Source organism: Paramormyrops kingsleyae, chromosome 25 (genome assembly GCF_048594095.1).
Source record: "Paramormyrops kingsleyae isolate MSU_618 chromosome 25, PKINGS_0.4, whole genome shotgun sequence".
NCBI classification, from domain to species: domain Eukaryota; kingdom Metazoa; phylum Chordata; class Actinopteri; order Osteoglossiformes; family Mormyridae; genus Paramormyrops; species Paramormyrops kingsleyae.
In genome coordinates this window covers 10739432-10761772 of record NC_132821.1, presented here as the reverse complement: position 1 = coordinate 10761772, position 22341 = coordinate 10739432, and the positions used below count along the sequence as shown (strand labels likewise).

At 46.8% G+C, this 22341-nt stretch overlaps 1 protein-coding gene across 1 annotated transcript; it reads right to left on the bottom strand.

Annotated features, from left to right (window-relative positions):
• Positions 1–14854: 14854 nt before the first annotated feature.
• Positions 14855–15955, bottom strand: LOC140583068 (N-lysine methyltransferase KMT5A-A-like). Its single transcript, XM_072707658.1, has 2 exons — positions 15787–15955; positions 14855–15688 (listed from the first exon to the last, which is right to left on the bottom strand). Exons 1-2 carry the CDS (start codon positions 15953–15955, stop codon positions 15090–15092), a joined length of 768 nt encoding a protein of 255 aa, XP_072563759.1. The 3' UTR covers positions 14855–15089.
• Between the last annotated feature and the right edge of the window lie 6386 nt (positions 15956–22341).

The following is a 22341-nucleotide window of genomic DNA, read 5'->3' as shown; positions in this document are numbered from 1 at the left end:
TCTTTCCTTTTAATTCCTTTGTGCAGAACTCACAAATTACAGACTTTGTACTAATGTCACCTTTTCTACATCTCTGCAGGAGCATTTGGTATCTGCGTATTGTATATGTGGTCAAACTGTAACAAAATAGACAACTTAAATTTCACTTAGAAAGCTGTATCATGTTATAAATTCGGGAAATCACACACCTTCTATATTAACTCTTAAACATTAGGCTTTAGCTTCAATATCTCGAACACACTATCAGACATCTTTAGAACACTTTCGCCTTTTCAATAGAAACTAAATAAGCCTATAAACATAGTTAAATAACAACTGCATCACATTTGGCGAGAAGACGTTAATTATCCACCACGATCTCAATCAACCTTAACATAAACCACAAGCGAATTGTAACTACAATAAAATATGCTCACCACGCTGGGCTCAGGAAAGAATCAAAAAATGTAAATTTGTTATTATTAGATAGTTTAAAGCAGAGATCACTAAAAGGCGGACCGCGGTCCGGGTCCGGACCCAGAAGCTGTCCCATACGGACCCAGACCGATAGCCAAAACAGAAAGTTATTATTTTGAACCTGATGGGGTGCTTCTATTTTAACCGACGCAGCTTTTGTAGTCTTTTCGGTAGTGAGTTGGTACTAGAACCGCCGTTTCCCACGCCAATGAAAGTCAAACGCCTTTGATCGCCAAGCAAGACGTAGTTCTGCGTATGCAGCCCTTTGTTTGCGCTAATATGCCATTAGTGTTAATAACAGCAGCAAAGCTAACACCTGCAACTAAAAAGCGTAATGTTCCTAACAGAGTGGCTGATCGGTCCTGAAATCGTAAAGCTGAAAAGTTTTCAAACACAGTGTATAGGCCTATTATATAACATGTTGGATAAATGGACGTAGTTTATTGGTGACTTCATGTTCGTTGAAGTTTCCGCTTTTTAAACAACTATAAACTGAAAGTAATATTATTTGTTATATAAATCAACTCAGGTGAAACAAAAAATGTATGTTTTCAGGGCTGCCAAATCTCAAGCAGCTGGCATGACACTCACGCTTTCAGACTAACGCAGCAAATCTATATTATTCCATTATAAATATCATGAGGCATGGAACGGGGAAACAGGAGTCGAATGAACACAAGGTGTAATTAGGAAACCACGGTCAGGTACATACAACCACTACATAACGTTAATGACCACACTCCTAAAGGCACACAGACACGGACTTAAATACACAGAACTAATGAAACACAACTAGAAACAGCTGATGACACGTGGATTCCACATGAGGCAGCGAAGGGGGCGTGGCACACAGGAGGATAGGCACGAGCAGGGCATGAAAATAAATCTAAACCTATTTTTTTTAAGGCTACTTAAATATATATCACACTAAATAGTTAGACATTATGATCTTCTGGACCTTCGCTTCAAGAAATTTTCTCTAACTGGACCGCTTTAAATTTTAGTTGAATACCCCTGGTTTAAAGTCTTATCAGCTACATGAATTGCGTGCTGTAAATCGTCTCTCTTCTACGGTGGCCCAGAGAGCTCAACGCGCTGCAACTTCAGAAAACACATGCAAACATAAAAAAAACCCACAACAAATTAAGAAAACGTCTCCATCAACACACAGACGGTTTTAAGGTATGACAGCACAAGTCTCTCAAAAGCCTTCATTACCACCGATGTGAGAGCCACCAGTCTGTAGTCACTGAGGCAAGAGACTCTGGGTTTCTTTGGAAAAGGTGTTATTGTGGATGATTTAAGACACAAAGATCCAGTGACTGGTTGAAAATATCTGTGAAGACAGGTGACTGTTGATCTGCACAGTGCTTCAGAGTGGCTGGGGAGTGTTGGAGTACACCGTCTCCACCGGGTCAAGAGATTCACAGCTGACACGTGGAGAAGTTACAGGTCACCAGTTTATTCTCTGACAGATTGCAATCCAGGAGCGACCATCTTACATACATTCGGCATGTACAAGAGGAGGCTCTGCCATATGTATCAGCTGTTTCCCTTTTAAAGCCCTTTGGGCATCTCCCCCCTCTCTCGGTACCTTCCGTCTACGTGACAACCACATGTTTGACATTTGCTCTAGTTAGTCGGTTAGTACTTGTCCTTCTGGAAGGCTAAATGATAAGTAGGGGCCGCTGACGTTTTCTGTCGCTCCCTCTATCTGTTCCGATTAGGTCCCCCTGCCCTGCCGGTGCCAGTCAGTTCTCGTTTCAGTTAACTGCATTTTCTAGAATCAACCCCCCCCCCTTTCATCATGCCCTGCTTTAAGCTATATTCTCCTTTTCCTCTATTCATTGTATGTTCTTTATAAATCTATTGAATCCCAAACTACCTAACAATGTTGGTAGTAACGCGTTACTGTAATTCCACTACTTTTGTCTGCAAGGAGTAATGTAACTAATTACCATTTCAAATTAAAAAACGCAAGGTACTGAAATTTCAATGGACTCGTTACCTTTGTCTTGCGTGAAAATATTAATGGATAAAGGCAGCATGTTCCCCTAATTTCCTGTTTATGATGTAACGCCATCCGACCTTACCCTGGCGCAATGAATGGGTGATATTATAGGTACGCTGATAGGTACAATTAGACAGTTGTATTGTCTGGCACTGTCACAGCAGCAACACTAAAGTAATATAACTACCATGCAATTTGCTAAGTCACGAAGTTATCTTTTGTCATGTGACTATACCGTTACATACCTTAACGCAATTAAGATGTTTTCATGTGTTTCTAATGATACAATTACACCACTAGCCATGTAGAGGCATTAATCGGGAATTCATTTATAAAGGCTTCATGTGACCGAAAAAGATGCCAAACATTCATAGGTACGTATCTAAGAGGATTTTGGGATTTATAAAGAAAAACGTATGCTGAAAACAACTCGCACGTTTTGTGAACGAGGCTGAAGGGGATGCGGTTTCGACAGAATCCTGTAGAGGGCACTGTGTATGCTAAATTGAAGGCTCCAGGAATGTTGTCGGCATTTCATTTCATGGTCACACGGCCGTCGGCTCTGAAATTAAACTGTTCTTTTAAATAGAATTGTTTAAATTTGCAAACTGAATTGTATGCTGTGTTTGAATGTTCAGATATTAGATATTTCACTGCATATTTTTCAACTTAATGGCCTCTGAAATTGCTACTCTGTCACTAAGACGTACTACACAAACAAAGCATTTTCTGCCCAAGGTAAAGGCTTCTTATTCAGTTTCCCTACAGTGGATAGCTGGGGTCCGTGGGATGTTTGGATGTTAGTGTCAGGGCATTCTGGTAGAATGTGACCATTGGCAACAATGGGCTGGACAGCTCTGTGCTCATCTTGTCTCATCTGGGACTCCCACCATCACTGCCACTGAGCATCTCCTCTACAAGCAAACACTGGGGTGCCACCAAGACCAGCAGGTGGCTCTGGGATGCAACCACTACTGAGGCCAGATGAGGGAGCCACTAATGATGGCTTGAAGACATATCAGTGTCAGAATGACATGTTTGAGATAAATGTAGAACTACAGGATAAATTTACAGTTATACCGCCAGGTGTTTTCATAACAGCTCGCTTATAGTAACATTATCACTAGCATCCATTTCACTTGTTTGACGAGAGAGAACTGACAGACTTTTGTCTCTCATACGTTCCCTGTAATTATGCACTAAATAATGAATTGTCATGACCGTTATTTGATAATGTGTGTGGTTTTTATGTTGTTGTATGATAAAATCTTGTCGCCACGGTACTGATAGTAATTTTGTGTCACCAATTAGCTAGCATCGCTCACTTGGTAAGAGGCTGAAGCTAGGTTTGCCGCATAGCCTATGTGTCCATGGCTTGTAGTAAAATGGCACATGGGATTGTCCGCCGGCCCTCCATTAAAGGAAGGGAACTAAAGGGAAATGGGATGGTTTTGGCACACCAACCCCGTTAAAAAGGATGTTGGGGAAAAAATAGTCCAATTAGCAGGAATAGGTGCAGAAGGTTGTAAGGTTTATTAACAAAAATAATAATGAAACAATAGCCCAAAAAAACAGTCTCCCGGGAAAACCATCTACACTAAAGAAAACCAAACACAGGTTTAAAATCACAGCCTCACAGCAAGCTGCCCCCCCTTCCCTTCTCTCTCCTGGCCTTCACCTTTACCACCTCACCTAACTGGAACCTACCACCTGTTCAGGTAAGCATGGGGTGAGCTGTGCAAAGATAAAACACAAAATTAACTCATACCAAACCAAACAAGCCATGGCAGCTATGTTTGACCTCCCACCATGCCTCTGCATTTGGCTGCAGTCTCATAAGGGCTACATAATTACTAACTGGTAATCTTTGATATTCTTCCCCCCCCTAGTATAACTCAAGTAAGCAGCACCCAAACCTGTCCTCACTCTCCCTAATGAGCAGCTGACTTCCCTGCCTTCCCAGCAGCAGCACAACCAACCACCACATACACAGCAAACTCCCCTAGATAAAGAAAATACAAAACAATTATATTTCATAAACAAACCATATAAATAAGGGAATTGAATCCAGTGAAAAGGAAAAAAAAGTACCCTTTTCACATTTCCCCCTCCCCTGGGAGCTCGCCCTCAGGATGGCGAGACAAAAAATCAGCCACCACATTGGATTTCCCCGGCTGGTACTGTACTTGAAACCAGTAGGGTTGCATCTCCATCACCCATCTGGCAATGCGATTGTTGGAGTCCTTCATTCGATGCAGCCACTGCAGGCCCTGGTGATCCGTCTGAAGAATGAAGTCTCTTCCAAGAAGATAATATTTAAAAGTCTCCAAGGCCCATTTGATGGCCAAGCATTCCAGCTCGATAGCTGAATACTGGGTCTCACGTGGCCATAACTTGCGGCTGACATAAGCCACTGGCTTCCGGTCCTCACCCTCACCTTGAAGCAGAACTGCCCCCAGGCCCACTGCTGAGGCATCCGTCTGAACAACAAAAGTCTGATTAAAATCTGGGCTCTGCAACACCGGGTCCTTACATAGCGCCTCCTTCAACGCCAGAAAGGCCTGTTCATGCTTCTCCTCCCATGGCAACTGAACCGGGCTGGACTTGCGAGTCAGATCTGTCAAAGGGACTGCCTGTGTGGCAAAATGTGGAACAAATCTTCTGTACCAACCGGCTAAACCAAGAAAAGACTTAAGTTCAGACTTTGTGCGCGGACGCGGGCAGTTCCTCACCGCCTCCACCTTATCCTTCTGGGGCCGTATTAGTCCATGACCTAATAAATAGCCTAGATACTTGACCTCCCGTTTTGCTATAGCGCACTTCTTAGGCTGCACAGTCAAACCAGCTTGATGCAGCCGTAGTAGAACCTCTCTAAGATGCTGCACATGGTCTTCCCACGTAAGACTATAGACCACAATGTCATCTAGGTAAGCAGCTGAAAAAGACTCTGCACCAGCCAACACTTGATCCATTAATCTTTGAAACGTGGCCGGCGCCCCCTGGAGGCCAAATGGCATAACCGTAAACTGAAACAGGCCCTGTGATGTCCTAAAGGCCGTGTATTGCCTGGCCTCTGGAGCTAAAGGCACCTGCCAATATCCACTACAAAGATCTAAAGTGCTAATGTACTGGGCTGGGCCTATACGCTCTACGAGGTCATCCAACCTAGGGGTCGGATATGCATCAAAATTCGATTGAGCATTTAGCTTTCGAAAATCAATACAAAACCTAATGGAGCCATCTTTCTTCAAAACTAGGACTATTGGACTGCTCCACTCACTCTGTGACCTTTCTATGACCCCCAGTGACTTCATCAATTCCAACTCCTCTTTCAAAGCAGGAAGAAGACGTTCAGGAACTCTGTACATTCGCTGACGCGCCGGGGCCAGCTCCTTCAGGATGATGTTGTGTTCCACCAAGGAGGTGTAGCCGGGTCTATCCACAAACAAATCTGTAGGAACAATAGCACGTAGCTGCTGCTGCTTTTCTGGGGACAAATGAGACAAGTCCAAGTGAATTGGAGTTCCCTCTGTCTTTGGAGGGAGAAACTGGTCCGTGTAATCCTCCTCCCCCTTCACCGACCTCACCAGCAACTGCTGGCTAACACTATCACCTTTAGAATGCCACTCTTTGAGTAAATTAACATGAAATGTCTGTTTCTTCCTTCTATGCTGAGGCATACTGATTTCATATGTGGCAGGACCCATCTTCCTTAACACCCTAAAGGGACCCTGCCAACGCGCTAACAGTTTATTATCTGAAGTCGGCAAGAGCAACAACACTTCTTGTCCTGGCCGGAAAACTCTTGCTTTTGCCTTCTTATCAAAACCATGTTTTTGCCTCACCTGTGCTTTCTCCATATTGACATGCACCAGCTTAGCCATCTGCTCCATTTTCTTCCTCATTTGCAGAACATACTGGAGTACAGGCACTGGCTGAGGCTCACTCGCCTGCTCCCAAGCATCTCGCAACACATCCAGAGGTCCTCTCACCTGCCTCCCATACAGCAACTCAAAAGGAGAATAACCTGTAGATGCTTGAGGTACTTCTCTGTAAGAAAACATCAGATAAGGCAACCAACGGTCCCAGTCCTTCCCATCTTCGGCCACAAACTTCTTAAGCATAGACTTCAGGGTTTGGTTGTATCTTTCTACCAGGCCGTCTGTCTGGGGATGGTAAGGAGTGGTCCGTATTCCCTTAATTCCCAGTAACCTATACACCTGTTGTAATGTTTGGGACAAAAAAGCTGTACCTTGATCTGTCACTATCTTTGGGAATTCCCACCCTAGAAATTAGCTGTAACAATGCCTGGGCAATTGACTGCGCAGTAATGCGCCTGAGTGGGAACGCCTCGGGATAACGGGTAGCATAATCACACACAACCAATATGTACCTATATCCAGAATGCGTCCTTTCCAAGGGCCCTATGATGTCCATTGCTATCCTTAAAAAGGGCACCTCAATAATTGGCATTGGCTGAAGTGGAAATTGCCTGACTTTCCTATTACTAGCCAGCTGACATTCTGAACAGGATCCACAAAACCTCTGGACATCCATATACAAACCTGGCCAGTAAAATTTGTTAGCAATGCGCTCCAGTGTTTTTACACTGCCAAGATGCCCCGCCCAAGGGATACTATGGCCCAGGGTCAACACTCTCTCTCGCAAACTACGTGGGACGACTACCTGCTCACCTGCGTCCCCTTCTGGTCGGTGATATAACAGCCCCCCACAAAGAACATAGCTTTCCCCCGTTAGAGAAGAAGCCGTCCCTGTTGACACTCCATCTCTCTCAACTACTTTACCAAAAGCGATCTTCAGGGTTGGATCCTCCCTCTGTAGCTGCCCTAATCCTGCTGGTATTTCCCACCAACTATCTTCAGCTAACTGCCTCGGCCGTGGTAACTGCGGCTGCTCCTTTCTGACTGTCCCCATTAGCTTTTCCCTTCTTCTCTGTCTTTTACTCTTCCTAACTTTGTCATTACTCCCTTCAGGGAGGTCTGACTGACTAAATGGAAGCTGGCCTAACCAGGTTGCATGAGAGGTTTGGACAGGGGGCTCCTCAGCTCCCTTTTCTGCCCTCGCCCGGGTTACCACCATGTTAACGGGTTTACTATCCTGTAGCAGCTTGGTCAGCACTGGCACATCCTGACCCAACAAAACTGGATAACTTAAATCGGGCACCACTCCCACCTCCAAAAAGTATTCCTGCCCTTGCACCTCTAGATAAATGTGAGCTGTAGGATACTGGCGTTTGTCCCCATGAACACACCAAACCTCTACCATTCCATTCCCAAACTGCTGGGTCTGAACCAAAAACGGCAGAACTAATGTTTGGGTACTTGCTGAATCTAGAAGGGCTGTGGTTGGAGTTCCATTGACTGATACCGGTACTATCTGCATCTTTCCCTGTACTTCCTGGATATCTACCTTTGGAGGGGGGGGTCTAGGCACACAACACATGGTATCCGCACCTTTGACTCTAAAAGCCGGGCACTGTGGCTTAATATGGCCTTCCTTCCCACAAAAATAACACACTGGTGACCCTCTCTCTCTCCTATCTCCCATGTTCCCAGTAGATTTTGCTGTAAGCATTCTCTCCTCTATCCTTCCTCTTTCACTAGCAGTAGGACCACCCCCACCAAACCCAGCAGACTTACCCCTGGCTGTAGGCGGGTGGGTGCTCTTCTCATATCTGAAGGCCTTTGGTCCACGTCTAGCCGCTATAAAGGCCTCCACCAGCTCTGCCGCTCTCTGTCCTGACCGGGGGTTATGTTCCTTCACCCACACCTTCACTTCAGGGGACAAAATGCGAAGGTACTGTTCCAGTACCATTATTTCTCCTACTTCTTCCACTGTCTTTGCAGCTGGTTTCACCCACTTCTTATACAGATCTTTTAGACGATTATACAGCTCACGAGGAGTCTCTCCTGGCCGCACATCTGGCTCCCGAAACCGTTGTCGGTACATTTCTTCATTGATTTCATACTTTGCCAAAATGGCACCTCTCACACTGTCATAATGCATTGCTTCACTAAAGTCCATAGCAACATATGCACTCCGTGCCTTACCAGACAAATATGGGACCAGATGAACAGCCCAGTCTTCTTTAGGCCATCTATAGGCAGTGGCTAATCGCTCAAAAGTCACCAAATATTGCTCAACATCATCTCCTTCTTCAAATTTTGGGATGGTTGCTCCACTCCACGCTCTGGAATGTGATGGCACCTGCAGGCTGACCTCTGACCTCTCCGGTGGAGACTCTGAGTGAGAACCCCTTTCCTCTGGTCTACTGTGCTCCACTCTCCTCCTGTCTACGTCCTGTCGGTCTGCTTCCATCTCATCCCGGAACTGGTTCAGCTGCACCTGGACCCCTCGCCATCGTTGCTCCTGTTTGTGGGCCTCTCTCCCCTGAATTTCCATCTGCCTCTTGATGAGAGCATACAGTTGGTCAAAGGCAGCCTGATCGAGCATCTGATGATCTTCCCCAGCCGCTGCAGCCATATCACCTTCCATTGGGGCACCCCGGCCACCTAGTGGAGCCCCTGGATCAAGCTGTAAACTGCTGGCCTGCTCACTCTGCATGGCCTTCTGCACACTCCTGGTGTTATAATACCTTAGTTGCTTCTTGGCCTCCAGTCTCTCTTGAGGCGTCACATCCCACCACTGCCACCAAATGTCCGCCGGCCCTCCATTAAAGGAAGGGAACTAAAGGGAAATGGGATGGTTTTGGCACACCAACCCCGTTAAAAAGGATGTTGGGGAAAAAAATAGTCCAATTAGCAGGAATAGGTGCAGAAGGTTGTAAGGTTTATTAACAAAAATAATAATGAAACAATAGCCCAAAAAAACAGTCTCCCGGGAAAACCATCTACACTAAAGAAAACCAAACACAGGTTTAAAATCACAGCCTCACAGCAAGCTGCCCCCCCTTCCCTTCTCTCTCCTGGCCTTCACCTTTACCACCTCACCTAACTGGAACCTACCACCTGTTCAGGTAAGCATGGGGTGAGCTGTGCAAAGATAAAACACAAAATTAACTCATACCAAACCAAACAAGCCATGGCAGCTATGTTTGACCTCCCACCATGCCTCTGCATTTGGCTGCAGTCTCATAAGGGCTACATAATTACTAACTGGTAATCTTTGATATTCTTCCCCCCCCTAGTATAACTCAAGTAAGCAGCACCCAAACCTGTCCTCACTCTCCCTAATGAGCAGCTGACTTCCCTGCCTTCCCAGCAGCAGCACAACCAACCACCACATACACAGCAAACTCCCCTAGATAAAGAAAATACAAAACAATTATATTTCATAAACAAACCATATAAATAAGGGAATTGAATCCAGTGAAAAGGAAAAAAAAGTACCCTTTTCACAGGGATAATGAATGGACATGATCGTTTTACATATTTGTGTGTATAGTTTTTTGTCATAACGTTAAAAAATCTTGTCAGTCCGTTTCTGACAAACTTGTGTTGATCAGTGACCTGAGCATCGCTCACATGGTAGACTATTATCTGTCTGAACAATTATAAATTGCACTGACCAGAAAAGCTTGAGTGTTGATAGCATCACAGGCAGAACCATAAATGATTTTTGGTAAAAAAAAATTTTGTTTTAGTCATTTTTAAACACATTGACCATGCATTATAATGCATTCATAAAGCATTATAAACATGGCTATATTTCTAAAAGGGCATAACACATTGCCATGTTTATTATGCACTATGACTGCCTTATGAAGCTCTCATCTATAATGCACTATAGATACAGCTTTCTACTGCATTACAAAGGTATTATTCCGACCATCATAATGCATTATGAGGGTATCTATAGTGCATTCCAGATGAGAGCTTCATAAATCATTCATAATGCATAATACACATGGGTATAATGTGTTATGCCTTTTGATAAATAATTATAGCCATGTTTCTAATACTTTACGGATTCATTATTATTAGTTATGAATGTGTTTATAAATTGCTAAAGCAATGGCCTTACTGTAAGTAGTGTTACCTGATTTTTGTTTACAAACGTAACATTTTTTGCTGAGGGGCTCTCTAACCCCAAAATGGCCTTAGATGAATTTGCAGAGACAGAATTCTTCCAGAAGCAGCTGGAGGCTGCCAAGAAACGGGTGGAGAAGAAGATGGAGAAAAAGAGGAAAAGGCCAGACTCACGACAAGCAGGGCGCCTTTGCAGATTCTGCCGCATGAACCTGAAACAGGGACCAAACAGCTAGCCTGCACATCCACACCGGCTTCCCTGCAGTGGCAGGGAAATGCACTTACTGCCCATCTAAAGTGTACTCTGTATACCGAGGAGATGGACCGGAATGAGTTTCAGGCGTCTCCTTTGTTTAAGGCAGAGTGATAAAGATGGGTAAACTTAATCATTTTAATTTAGTCATTTTAATGAAATATTTGAATGCAGGCCTTAAATGATCCATATTATTTCAATAAGGCCTCCCTTTAGGGGTATAGTCCATGCTTTTACGTTTGTGTAAAACAAACCAAACAAAGGACGCGGCCGCATGACCCCGCGGCGCCGAACAAAGAAGCACTGTGGGACACACGCCGGCGTCCGAAACAGACTGAGGAAACGAGCACATCGCCTGCCCAGAGTCCCGCTCGCAAACGTCCAGTCTAAAGTAGGTGACCTAAGAGCGAGGTTGGGGTTCCAGCGTGATGCAAGAAACTGCAATATATCACGTTTCACGGAAACGTGGCTGAACCCCCTGGTACTGGATCTAGTGGTGACTCCGTCGGACTCTTTCTCTCTTTTTCCTGTTTCATAACTACTTGCTGTTGGTCATTTAGGACTTGCTCTTTGTCCATGAAACTATGTCACCACTATGCTTGCAAATTTAAGGATCTAGGAAATTAGCTTATATAATATAATATTATAATATAAATATAATTTTATATATATAATAATAATAATATACAGCTGCAGACTCTTAATGCCACTCTCAGGCCCCTTCCGTTTGGTGGACGCATGTGCAGAAAACAAAGAAACATGTACTTTATCAGTTTCACAAGTTTTCAAAGTAGAGTTGGATGGCACCTTTAACCTTAAAGGCCTGTATTTGCGGCAGAATGGTCATGCAATTTGGGTTTAACACCAAAATCATGTCCCTGTGCTTGCATCATTTAATGAATTGCCCCTCTATGTTTTTTGCATTGCATTTGAGAACTGAAGAAACCTTTAATTCAATGGCAAGTCCACTACAATTCTCTACATGTACATGAGTTTAACCAATCATCATTTAAGCTAATCAAATTTTGTTTCAAACTTCACAATGTTTTAAATAACCACACAGACACAAACCAAATGCAAAATAATCCACATTTATTTATATCTTAGTCTTATATTATTCTATGTTACCTTATGTTATACAATCTTATCTTAACCTTATCTTACTCCTATCTTAGTCTTATCTTATTCTATGTTACCTTACGGTATACAATCTTATCTTAACCTTATCTTAACTTACACTATATTAGTCTTATCTTATTCTATGTTACCATATGTTATACAAAATCTTATCTTAACCTTATCTTAACTTACTCTATATTAGTCTTATCTTATTCTATGTTACCTTATGTTATACGAAATCTTATCTTAACGTATATTAGTCTGATCTTATTCTAATCTTATGTCATACAAACTTAGGATAAGTTAAGGTTAAACTATCTTAATCTTATCTTATCCTAAGTACTTGTGAAATCTCTCACCTAATTATTTACAGGTTCTATAAAAAACTATTTACATCACACAGATAGCCCATCTCCACAGCCAACTCCAGGACCCCGGGGATGGCACTCAGCTGGTCCAGCGCATCATTAGGAAATATCACCTCAGCTTCATCAACCCAATTGTCAACATACGTGTAGTGAGCCTCTAGGTTTTGGTCCCTCCCCTGCTTGCAGATGGAAATTGCATTTAAAAACTCACTCCAAAACTGAATACACCAATGGTAAGTTAAGCACTTGGCCTCATAGGTCATTTTAGGGTAGTTGCTAAGATAATAGTTATGCAACTTATTGAATCTTTCCATTTTTTCAAAAACAACAGAAGGGGACATAAATGGGGGTGTCGGACCCGTAACCAGCTGAGATGAGGGGTGCGCTGGAACCTGATACGGAGGGGTGGGATGAACCATGGCCGGAGCTGAAGATGGATGTGGGGCTGGGCTTACATGTGAGACTACGTGTGGTGACAGAGGAGAGTCTGTAAAAAAAGATGGAGATGGAGAGGAGACAAAAGAGGATGGGATGGGTGACGGAACTAAGAATGAAGTGGAGGAGAAGGCCGGTGAGCAGGGCTCAGGCTCAGGCTCTGACATAGATGGAGTGCGACACAGGATGGTTGCAACCTCGTCGTCACTCTGGGTGAGATCCTCACACGGGATCTTCTCACCCACTTGGGTTGAGTCAAACGGGTTTCCCAATTTGCAGTTACTGAAGCGTACTAGATTGTGTACATTTTTTGTAAATGGCCCCTTTTGTTTTTTACACCAATTTCTACGTCCTGACCGGCCTCCCGCCGTATTTCTACGGCGTCCTGAGCCCTGCTGACCCCTGCTGGTTGCCACCGGGGAGGGAGTAGACGAAGTGGCGGCAGACACGGTGATGGAGCTGGGTGCCGGCGGCCCAGTGCGGCATTTCCTCCGATGGCCTCCACCACTGGTGCTGGTTCGTCCTTTGGGGTTAAAAAGACAGGGGACAGCACATTTAATTAAAGTGAATCCTTATGTCACTCTACAACAAAACTACATCACACACATCACAGAAATCACACTTGGCAGTCAGTATTGCACATTGAGAAAAATTCTGCCATCTTATTGGATACAGGAAACGCAAGCTTGGGAGACTTATGCGCTGGTCTTGAATCGGGCCGCCTGCGTTTCAACAGGGGAACTTGACTTATAAAAACACACCAGTTAGTGCACAGATTCCCTGATATGCAGAACAACAGCGAAAAACCACACTGGAAACTGATGTATCTTATGCAATATTACACCAATGTTGAAATGCTTTCCTCGCCCTAGTAGCATAAAAGCCAATCTAGTTTATTTATTTTTGTTTTGTTCAGGCTTTTTGACAAATGAAGGCCCTTTTTAGTAGGCCAGTGTCTAGTCAAAGGTGTAAACTTAAGAGGAAAATAAACTATTCTGACTGTGCCATTAATTCTCTTTTTTCCCAGTTACTTTGCCAATATTGTCTTTTTATTCAATTTTGATAGTAATTTGAAATGTTTTAATTTAAATTATATTTCCACAGCTAGTTCTGGCAATAGTTGAAGTTGTCATGAAAAATAATAACCCTGTACCATGCCTTGATCACTAACTGCTATTCTGCTACTGCTAACAGCATTGTAAGGAACTGTGGTTTTGATAGACATTTCACATAATTAAGTAATGATGTCTCAGCAACAACGTAAAAACCAAAGACCAAATTTTCTGGAGATGTTCATGACATCATTTGCTAGATTTATTTTAAAAATGGATCAATTTTGAAATACAGGTGTTTTGTTATTGAATTTTTAATACTTTAATAACCCATGGTAATTATTCGTATGGGGATGGCATATTATTTGTTCAACCTATAGAGCTGGACAATAGCTTTAAAACAATATGAGGACCATTTCTGTGCAGCTTATATTATGGTAAATATAGCCAGTCAAAAAAAAGAAGTTAAAACTTTATCCATTCACACATCACAGCGACAGATTTTACTGATTTCATTATACAATACAGCAGACATGCCGAAAAGAGCAACGTATTTTTACTGCTTCATGGTAACAAATCACCGTTTGCCTAAAAGTCAACCATTTTATTATCTAGTATCCTAAGACATGTAGTTCCAAAATAAGATAGTTATCACAGACTGCAAGGTTCAACAAGACCAGCCAACCCTATTCTGACTTTCATTCTTCGAGTGCTGAGCTATTCTGGGCATCACTTTGCCGTCCTTACCATGGCTAACTGAACCGGGGATGTCTTCCGGAGCAATCCGGACACTGACTGCCCCATTTGGCAGGAGCCAGTCGATTCTCCAGAGGCACACTGGCGTTCAGGGCAGACATCTCGATCACGTCTTGTCTCTCGCTGGGAAGCTGCAAATCTGAGCTGCTTTGAATGTTCAAATCAATTTAACTCGAAGTGCAACTACAATTGTTATGATGCGGTTCAAACAGACCTCATTCTAGGCATCCGTACAGATTGTCAGGCCCTTCCGAAGTCTGTTACCCCTCACCTCAGATGTTGATGTTAACCGCTTGAGTAAGTGACCTGTGGGTCGCACTTAAACTACTGTAATACTTGGGGCAACGACAAGGTCTTAAACTTTATACATTGTCAAAAAAAAACCCCTAAAACAATTATACTAGAAAAGTGTCACTTTATTTCACATTTAAAGAGTTATTTCACATAAAAACTGCATACAAGAAAATAGTACAGTGCAATCAGGATGTACTTGGGCCAATTGATTAGAAATTAAGAGCTTTAAATTTGATGAATGAATAATCTGCCCAACCTTGCACGGTGGAATAATCTACCCACATCACTTTTGGGAAGAGTAGCAACAATCAAAATGATGATCTTGCCAAAAATTAACTACATGTTCTCAATGGTTCTCAGTCCCTCTCCCCTGAACGATTTCCTCTGCACCCCATAATCGAACAACAGTTCCTCCCCATCATTAATCCTGTTCAGGGCCAAAAGCAAAATAACGTCCTGTCCCCCGACGGCTGGGCTGTACAGTCTTGGCCGGAGGTTGGCCTTCTTATGGGAATGATTAATCAGCCGGCCAAAAGGCTGTATGCCCGGGTGACAGGCACACTCAGACTTATGGCTGTTCCGGAAGAAGAACATGTAGCCAGATTCTTCTTCCTTCGTCGATGAGTGAATCCGCTGGCCCTCAGTGGCTGTGACTACCGGCCCGTGGTAGTCACACACCACCTCACCAGCCTGGAACTGCCGGGTGGCGCAGACTCCCTTCCCCTTCCCCGCAATGTCCATCACCACAAGTCCCTTCCACTTCTGGTTGTGGATGAGCTCCTGGATGTGGCTAGAGTCCACGGCAGTGTCCACCGAACCCACTGGTCTCCAGTCCTTCAGAACGCTGGCCGCGCTGGGAACGTTACTTTTCCAGCCTTGGTTCCTGATCCAAGCGTCGACCCGGGACTCGGTGGGCTGCCGTCTGCCAAAGTGTGCTGTCAAGAACAAAGTAAATTGTTGTTAGTTAAGAAGCCTATGTAGATAGGACCGTTTCACAGTAAAAAATGTCATTAGTGCTACAAACAATACTCACACAAGACATGCCGTACGCGCATCCTCATCTGGGCCTTCAGCCAGCGATCATAGAGCTGCCGCTGAAACCGGCCCGACGTCTGCGAGCGTGCTGTCTTGTCTGGGATGTCGCCATCCAGGGTCACGGGGTGGGTCCGAAGGAGCTGATCGAACGCTGCCTGGACATCCATCTGTTGGTTGGATGCCAGGGCAGCATCCCGTGCGGCACCACGGGCAGAACAGCTGGGTCCTTCCTCTGCGGAGTCAGCGCTGAGATAAAAATTAAAAAATAAAAAAAAAAACCCACAAACGTTTAAGGTTAGTGTTCAGTGATGAGGGCTTTGGTTGTGTGTCTTGATGTTGGTAAGTGTGTTGACAAACAGAAAACATGCCTACCTTGAGTCACCTGCCAGCTTCTTCAGCAGCTTACTGGCCAGCACCACATTCCGCGACTGCTTCATCCGGTAGTGCTCGTCAGCCGTCGCAGTGGAATGAGTGAAGTAATCGGCCACCAAGGACTTCTCTTGGTCCGTCAAGTCCTTGGTGGCCGTCTCAAAGATGCGCCGGGCCGTCTGGTAGGTGACTGGATCCAGCTTGTATCTAAAATACAAAAATACATTTATTAATACGTCTCACACAACACGTATGTAGAACATATTATAGGGGGAATTAATCATGATGATCAGCTCACTTTTGGTGCAGCCGGTTGAGGTCATTCGAAGCGTTGAACACCGGCCTGCCTGTGGTGGAGACGAAGAACCGTTTGTCTCCTCCCAGGTCATCCAGTGTCGTCCGGCTCCTCTTGGAGCTCAGGAGCTGTGGCCGTACCTGGGTGAAGTAGATGTCGAACCACTGTTGGCAGAGGAAAACAGATTAAATCGCTGCTCTTAGAACATAAGAACATAAGAACTATACAAACGAGAGGAGGCCATTCGGCCCATCGAGCTCGCTTGGGGAGAACTTAACTAATAGCTCAGAGTTGTTAAAATCTTATCTAGCTCTGATTTAAAGGAACCCAAGGATTCAGCTTGCACTACGTTATCAGGAAGACTATTCCATACTCTGACTACACGCTGTGTAAAGAAGTGCTTCCTTAAATCCAGTTTGAAATGTTCTCCCGCTAATTTCCACCTATGGCCACGAGTTCTTGTATTTGAACTAATGCTGAAGTAACTATTCGGTTGAACAGCATCCAAACCTGTTAGAATCTTATAGACCTGGATCATGTCCCCCCTCAGTCTCCTTTGCTTGAGGCTGAACAGATTTAGCTCAAATAACCTTTCCTCGTATGACATTCCTCTAAGACCAGGAATCATTCTTGTGGCCAATGCGGGCCAATTCTGGGTGCGGGGTGCATTGCGCATTGTACCCAAGTGTGGCTGGAACACTATAGGATAGGACTTTATTGATCCCACAGTGGGGAAATTTGTGTGTTACCACAGCTCTAGACAGATAAAAAGAGTACAAGAGTAAAAAAAAATTAAAAATACAGAATAAGAATACAAGAAAAAAGTAAAATAAATAACAATATAAAATAAGATAAACACTGAATACAGCAGTAGTGCCTATGTACACCCATACACAGTATGTAATATATGGATAGTGGGTTGTGGGAAAAAGTGCAAGTAATATAAATAACAACTATTTCACTACTAAAACAGTTGCATTTACCTCTATAAGGTGCGTTATGTATGAGGTGGTAAGTAGTGGTGACCGTAGAGGTAAGTATCTGGGTGACTCATGACATCATGATGTGTTATAGAGTCTAACTGCTGTCGGGATGAATGATCTGCGAAAGCGCTCCTTCCTGCAGCGAGGGTGTATCAGTCTCTGACTGAAGGAGCTGCTCAGCACACTCACAGTCTCATGCAGAGGGTGATGTGGGTTGTTCATGATGGATGTCAGCTTAGCTAGCATCCTCCTCTCACCCACCACCTCTACAGTCTCCAGAGGGCATCCCAGCACAGAGCTAGACTTCCGCACCAATTTGTCAATCCTGCTTCTGTCCCTATGCTGGATTGCTGAATAAAGAAGAAAACTTTGCCCATTACATGCGAGGTCTGGAGTTTGATTCAAGTGTGACAGAGTGAGAGTGATTATAGAGGATTATAGAGTCATAGTTGTTTGGGTTAATTCTGAGTACCACAAAAGTTGACAAGTCCTATTTTGGCAAGAGCTAATCATAAGAGCTAATCCTAATAATTTTCATCCTTGCCGTTTAAATCACTCATGAATAGATGTGTTTGTGAGAAATTGGTTTGTTTTAAGCATTTTAAATTTAAATAAATACTGCAATACTCATTGAAGAAATACATCTTTTCCAATATTGTGCAGCCTAATAATGAAGTACTTACTAGTACGAGATATCTAACAACATACAATACAACATTCAACAGGGGGTAGTAAAGTGATATGTGGCAGATCAAAGTGCCAATTCGATGTGGGCAGTGATTAGCATGTGGAGAATGCTGCAGCAGTATTACAAAATCAGCAACTCTTTTAAAAATAATAGTGATATAAAAATATTATTTATTAATAAGTGTCAGGGTCAGCCCCTGCTGTTGTCACTCTGTGTCCCTTCCCCGTTTGGCCAGCAGGCATTGCTGGTCATCCCGTCCTTCATGTTTGTCTTTGAGTTTCCCCTGTTACCTGTCTAGTCATGTGGCTCAATGTGTTGCACATGTGGTTGTCTGTGTACCCTTCTGTCCTGTGTTTGAATCCCACCTCCTCCGTTGTATTTTGCTCCCTAGTGTTTCATTTGAGTTTCTTTAGTTCTTGTATCTGATTTTGTAGTTGGTTTTGGTTTTGTTCCTTGTGCCCCTGATTGTGTCTTTACATGTTTAATTCCAGTGTTAGTTTCTGTTTCCTTGGTCAGTTCTTACTTTACCTGTTTTCAGTTCCTTTTGAGTTTATTAGTTTCACCTGTGCCCTGTTTCCTTGGTCTTTGTTAATTAGCCTCACCTGTCCCGTGTTAGTCTCGTTACCCCTTAGTATTTTAGTTCCTGCTTTTGTTCAGTTCTCCAGTGGTTCATTGTAGTTTCTGTCTATGAGTGTGTTATTGCTTGTCTTGGTTAGTTTGCTTAGATCTGTGTCCTGGTTTCCCCCCCCCCCCCCCCCCCCCCCCTTTCCTAGTTTTTGTTTTGTAATAAGTCTTTAATTATCCCCTTTAGTTTTGACCCCTCGTGGTCCTTTTGGTTTCATTGTGTTTATAGTGTTTTCTGTTTTATTTGAATAAATCCCCATCTGTCTCTGAGCTGCAAGTGGGTCGTCCGCCCCTTTTTGTGCCTGCACTATGCCTCGTTCCCGCACCCGAGCTGCCCGGTACCGTGACAAACTTTCTTACGCGTAACTTTCTTACGCGTAACATATGCAGAAACACGAGCCGCCCGGTACCATGACAGAACGAACCACCCTCAAGGACGATCCCCAGGCTCCGGGACACCTGCCCCCCCCTGAAGGTCTGGATGACGTCCAGGCTCGTGTGGAGCAGCTCCGTTCCCTTCAGGCCGTCTGGAAATGGCTATTCCTGACCCCTACAGTCCTCCGGTCACCATGGTTGTGCCAGGCCCTGATGGAGGCTGGCAACCAACTTCTCCAGCTCTCTCCTGCATCTCCAGAGGAGGAGGTGTGTAGGCTGGAGACGTTTTTGTCCACCAGGTGTCAAAAAAAACTAAGTCTCCTCTGCCACTCTGCCCGAGCCCTACCCAGGGGAAGCGTCCGCCACCACCGCCGCTCTGCCCGAGCCCTACCCAGGGGAAGCCGCAGCCACCACCGCCGCTCTGCCCGAGCCCTACCCAGGGGAAGCCTCCGCCGCTCTGCCCGAGCCCTGCCCAGGGGGAGCCGCAGCCGCCTCCGCCGCTCTGCCCGAGCCCTGCCCAGGGGAAGCCGCAGCCGCCGCCTCCGCAGCTCTGCCCGAGCCCTGCCCAGGGGAAGCCGCAGCCGCCGCCTCCGCAGCTCTGCCCGAGCCCTGCCCAGGGGAAGCCGCAGCCGCCGCCTCCGCAGCTCTGCCCGAGCCCTGCCCAGGGGAAGCCGCAGCCGCCGCCTCCGCAGCTCTGCCCGAGCCCTGCCCAGGGGAAGCCGCAGCCGCCGCCTCCGCAGCTCTGCCCGAGCCCTGCCCAGGGGAAGCCGCAGCCGCCGCCTCCGCAGCTCTGCCCGAGCCCTGCCCAGGGGAAGCCGCAGCCGCCGCCTCCGCAGCTCTGCCCGAGCCCTGCCCAGGGGAAGCCGCAGCCGCCGCCTCCGCCGCTCTGCCCGAGCCCTGCCCAGGGGAAGCCGCAGCCGCCGCCTCCGCCGCTCTGCCCGAGCCCTGCCCAGGGGAAGCCGCAGCCGCCGCCTCCGCCGCTCTGCCCGAGCCCTGCCCAGGGGAAGCCGCAGCCGCCGCCTCCGCCGCTCTGCCCGAGCCCTGCCCAGGGGAAGCCGCAGCCGCCGCCTCCGCCGCTCTGCCCGAGCCCTGCCCAGGGGAAGCCGCAGCCGCCGCCTCCGCCGCTCTGCCCGAGCCCTGCCCAGGGGAAGCCGATGCCGCCGCCTCCGCCGCTCTGCCCGAGCCCTGCCCAGGGGAAGCCGCAGCCGCTTCCGCCGCTCTGCCCGAGCCCTGCCCAGGGGAAGCCGCAGCCGCCACTGCTCTGCCCGCACCGCCCGCGCTCGGCCCACAGGGGGCCATGCCTTTTGACTTTGCCCCTGGTTCTCTGCCCAAGGCCGTCCTGGCCCCAATCCCCAAATGTCAAACTACTACCTCCACCCAAGCGAACCTTGCATGGCGCTGGTGGAGGTCCAGCAGAGGGCCAGGCCGGTTCTGTCTCCCGAAAGGGGAGACGGGGACACACCAGGCGGACCAACCGCCCAGACGCAGTCCCTTTCTCATCACCCTCCAGTTCCTGTCCTGTTCCTACCTCATCGCTCCCCAGTTCCCATCCTACAGACCCCTCCTCGTCATTCCCCAGTCCTGTAGTCCCTTCCTCGTCACCCTCAATTCCCAGTTCTAGTCCTGCAGTCACCTCATCGCCCTCCAGTCCTGCACTCCCTTCGTTGTCCCCTTCCAGTTCCCATCCTGCAGTCTCTTCCTCATCGCTTCCTGGTTCCTGTCCTGCAGTCCCTTCCTCGTCGTTCCCCAGTCCTGCAGTCCCGTCGTCGTCCTCCAGTCAGTCACAGAGCCCACAACCTACCCATCCTTTCCCTTTTCTGTTTCCTGGCCAGCTGCCCCAACAAGTCCCATTTCTGCCCTTCCCTTTCAGTTCGTCTGCCCCATTTCAGTCCCAGTGTCATGTCCCTGGTCCTTTCCCTCGCCCTGCTCCTTTTGTACCTTTCCCTTCCGGTTCCCCTACACCATTTTGTTTTCTGCCACATGCCCCTGTTCCTGTTCCTCAGTGTCTGCGTCCGTTTGTTCCTGGTCCCCCAGTTCTGCCCCCTACTGTGCTCCCTCGTCTAGTCTTCTTGTCCCAGCTCCTGGTGTCTGCCCTATCTGTTTTTGTTCCCCTCTTGTCTGAGCTCTTGATTCTGTCTGTCCAGTTCCTTGGTTTTCGTTAGTGGGTTCCCTGTCTTGTTCTATGTCCTTGTCCTGTCCTCCTGTTCTCTGTGGCCCTGGCAGTGCCCTTGTGCGCGTCCGGTGTCTGCGCGTTAGGTGGGGGGTACTGACCACTATACATGACATAACACACAGCACATTCATAATCACGCCAAAAAAAGTTACGCCAAAAAAAGGGAGCACAGTATGGGGCAGAACTAGGGGACCAGGAACAAATGGACGCGGACACTGAGGATCAGGACCAGGGGCACGAGGCAGAAAACAAAATGGTGTAGGGGAACCGGAAAGGAAAGGTACAAAAGGAGCAGGGCGAGGGAAAATGACCAGGGACATGACAGTGGGACTGAAATGGGGCAGATGAACTGAAAGGGAAGGGCAGAAATGGGACTTGTTGGGGCAGCTGGCCAGGAAACAGAAAAGGGAAAGGATGGGTAGGTTGTGGGCTCTGTGACTGACTGGAGGGCAAGGAGGAAGGGACTGCAGGATGAGGACGGGAACTGGGGAACGATGAGGAAGGGACTGCAGGACAGGAACCAGGAAGCGATGAGGAAGAGACTGCAGGATGGGAACTGGAAGGGGACAACGAAGGGAGTGCAGGACTGGAGGGCGATGAGGTGACTGCAGGACTGGAACTGGGAATTGAGGGTGACGAGGAAGGGACTACAGGACTGGGGAATGACGAGGAGGGGTCTGTAGGATGGGAAGTGGGGAGCGATGAGGAAGGAACAGGACAGGAACTGGAGGGTGATGAGAAAGAGGCGGCTGCGGCTTCCCCTGGGCAGGGCTCGGGCAGAGCGGCGGAGGCTTCCCCTGGGCAGGGCTCGGGCAGAGCGGCGGAGGCTTCCCCTGGTCAGGGCTCGGGCAGAGCGGCGGAGGCGGCTGCGGCTTTCCCTGGGCAGGGCTCGGGCAGAGCGGCGGAGGCGGCTGCGGCTTCCCCTGGGTAAGGCTCGGGCAGAGCGGCGGTGGTGGCGGAGGCTTCCCCTGGGCAGGGCTCGGGCAGAGCGGCAGAGGAGACTTGTTTTTGTCCACCAGGTGTCAAAAAAACTGTCTCCAGCCTAC

Bases quoted from the DNA above. Each gene is read 5' to 3' on its own strand.
- LOC140583068 (XM_072707658.1), bottom strand. From the start codon at position 15,955: ATGGATGTCCAGGCAGCGTTCGATCAGCTCCTTCGGACCCACCCCGTG. The intron at 15,689-15,786 runs GTGAGTATTGTT...TGTTCTTGACAG, and splicing joins GCGCGTACGGCATGTCTTGT to CACACTTTGGCAGACGGCAG.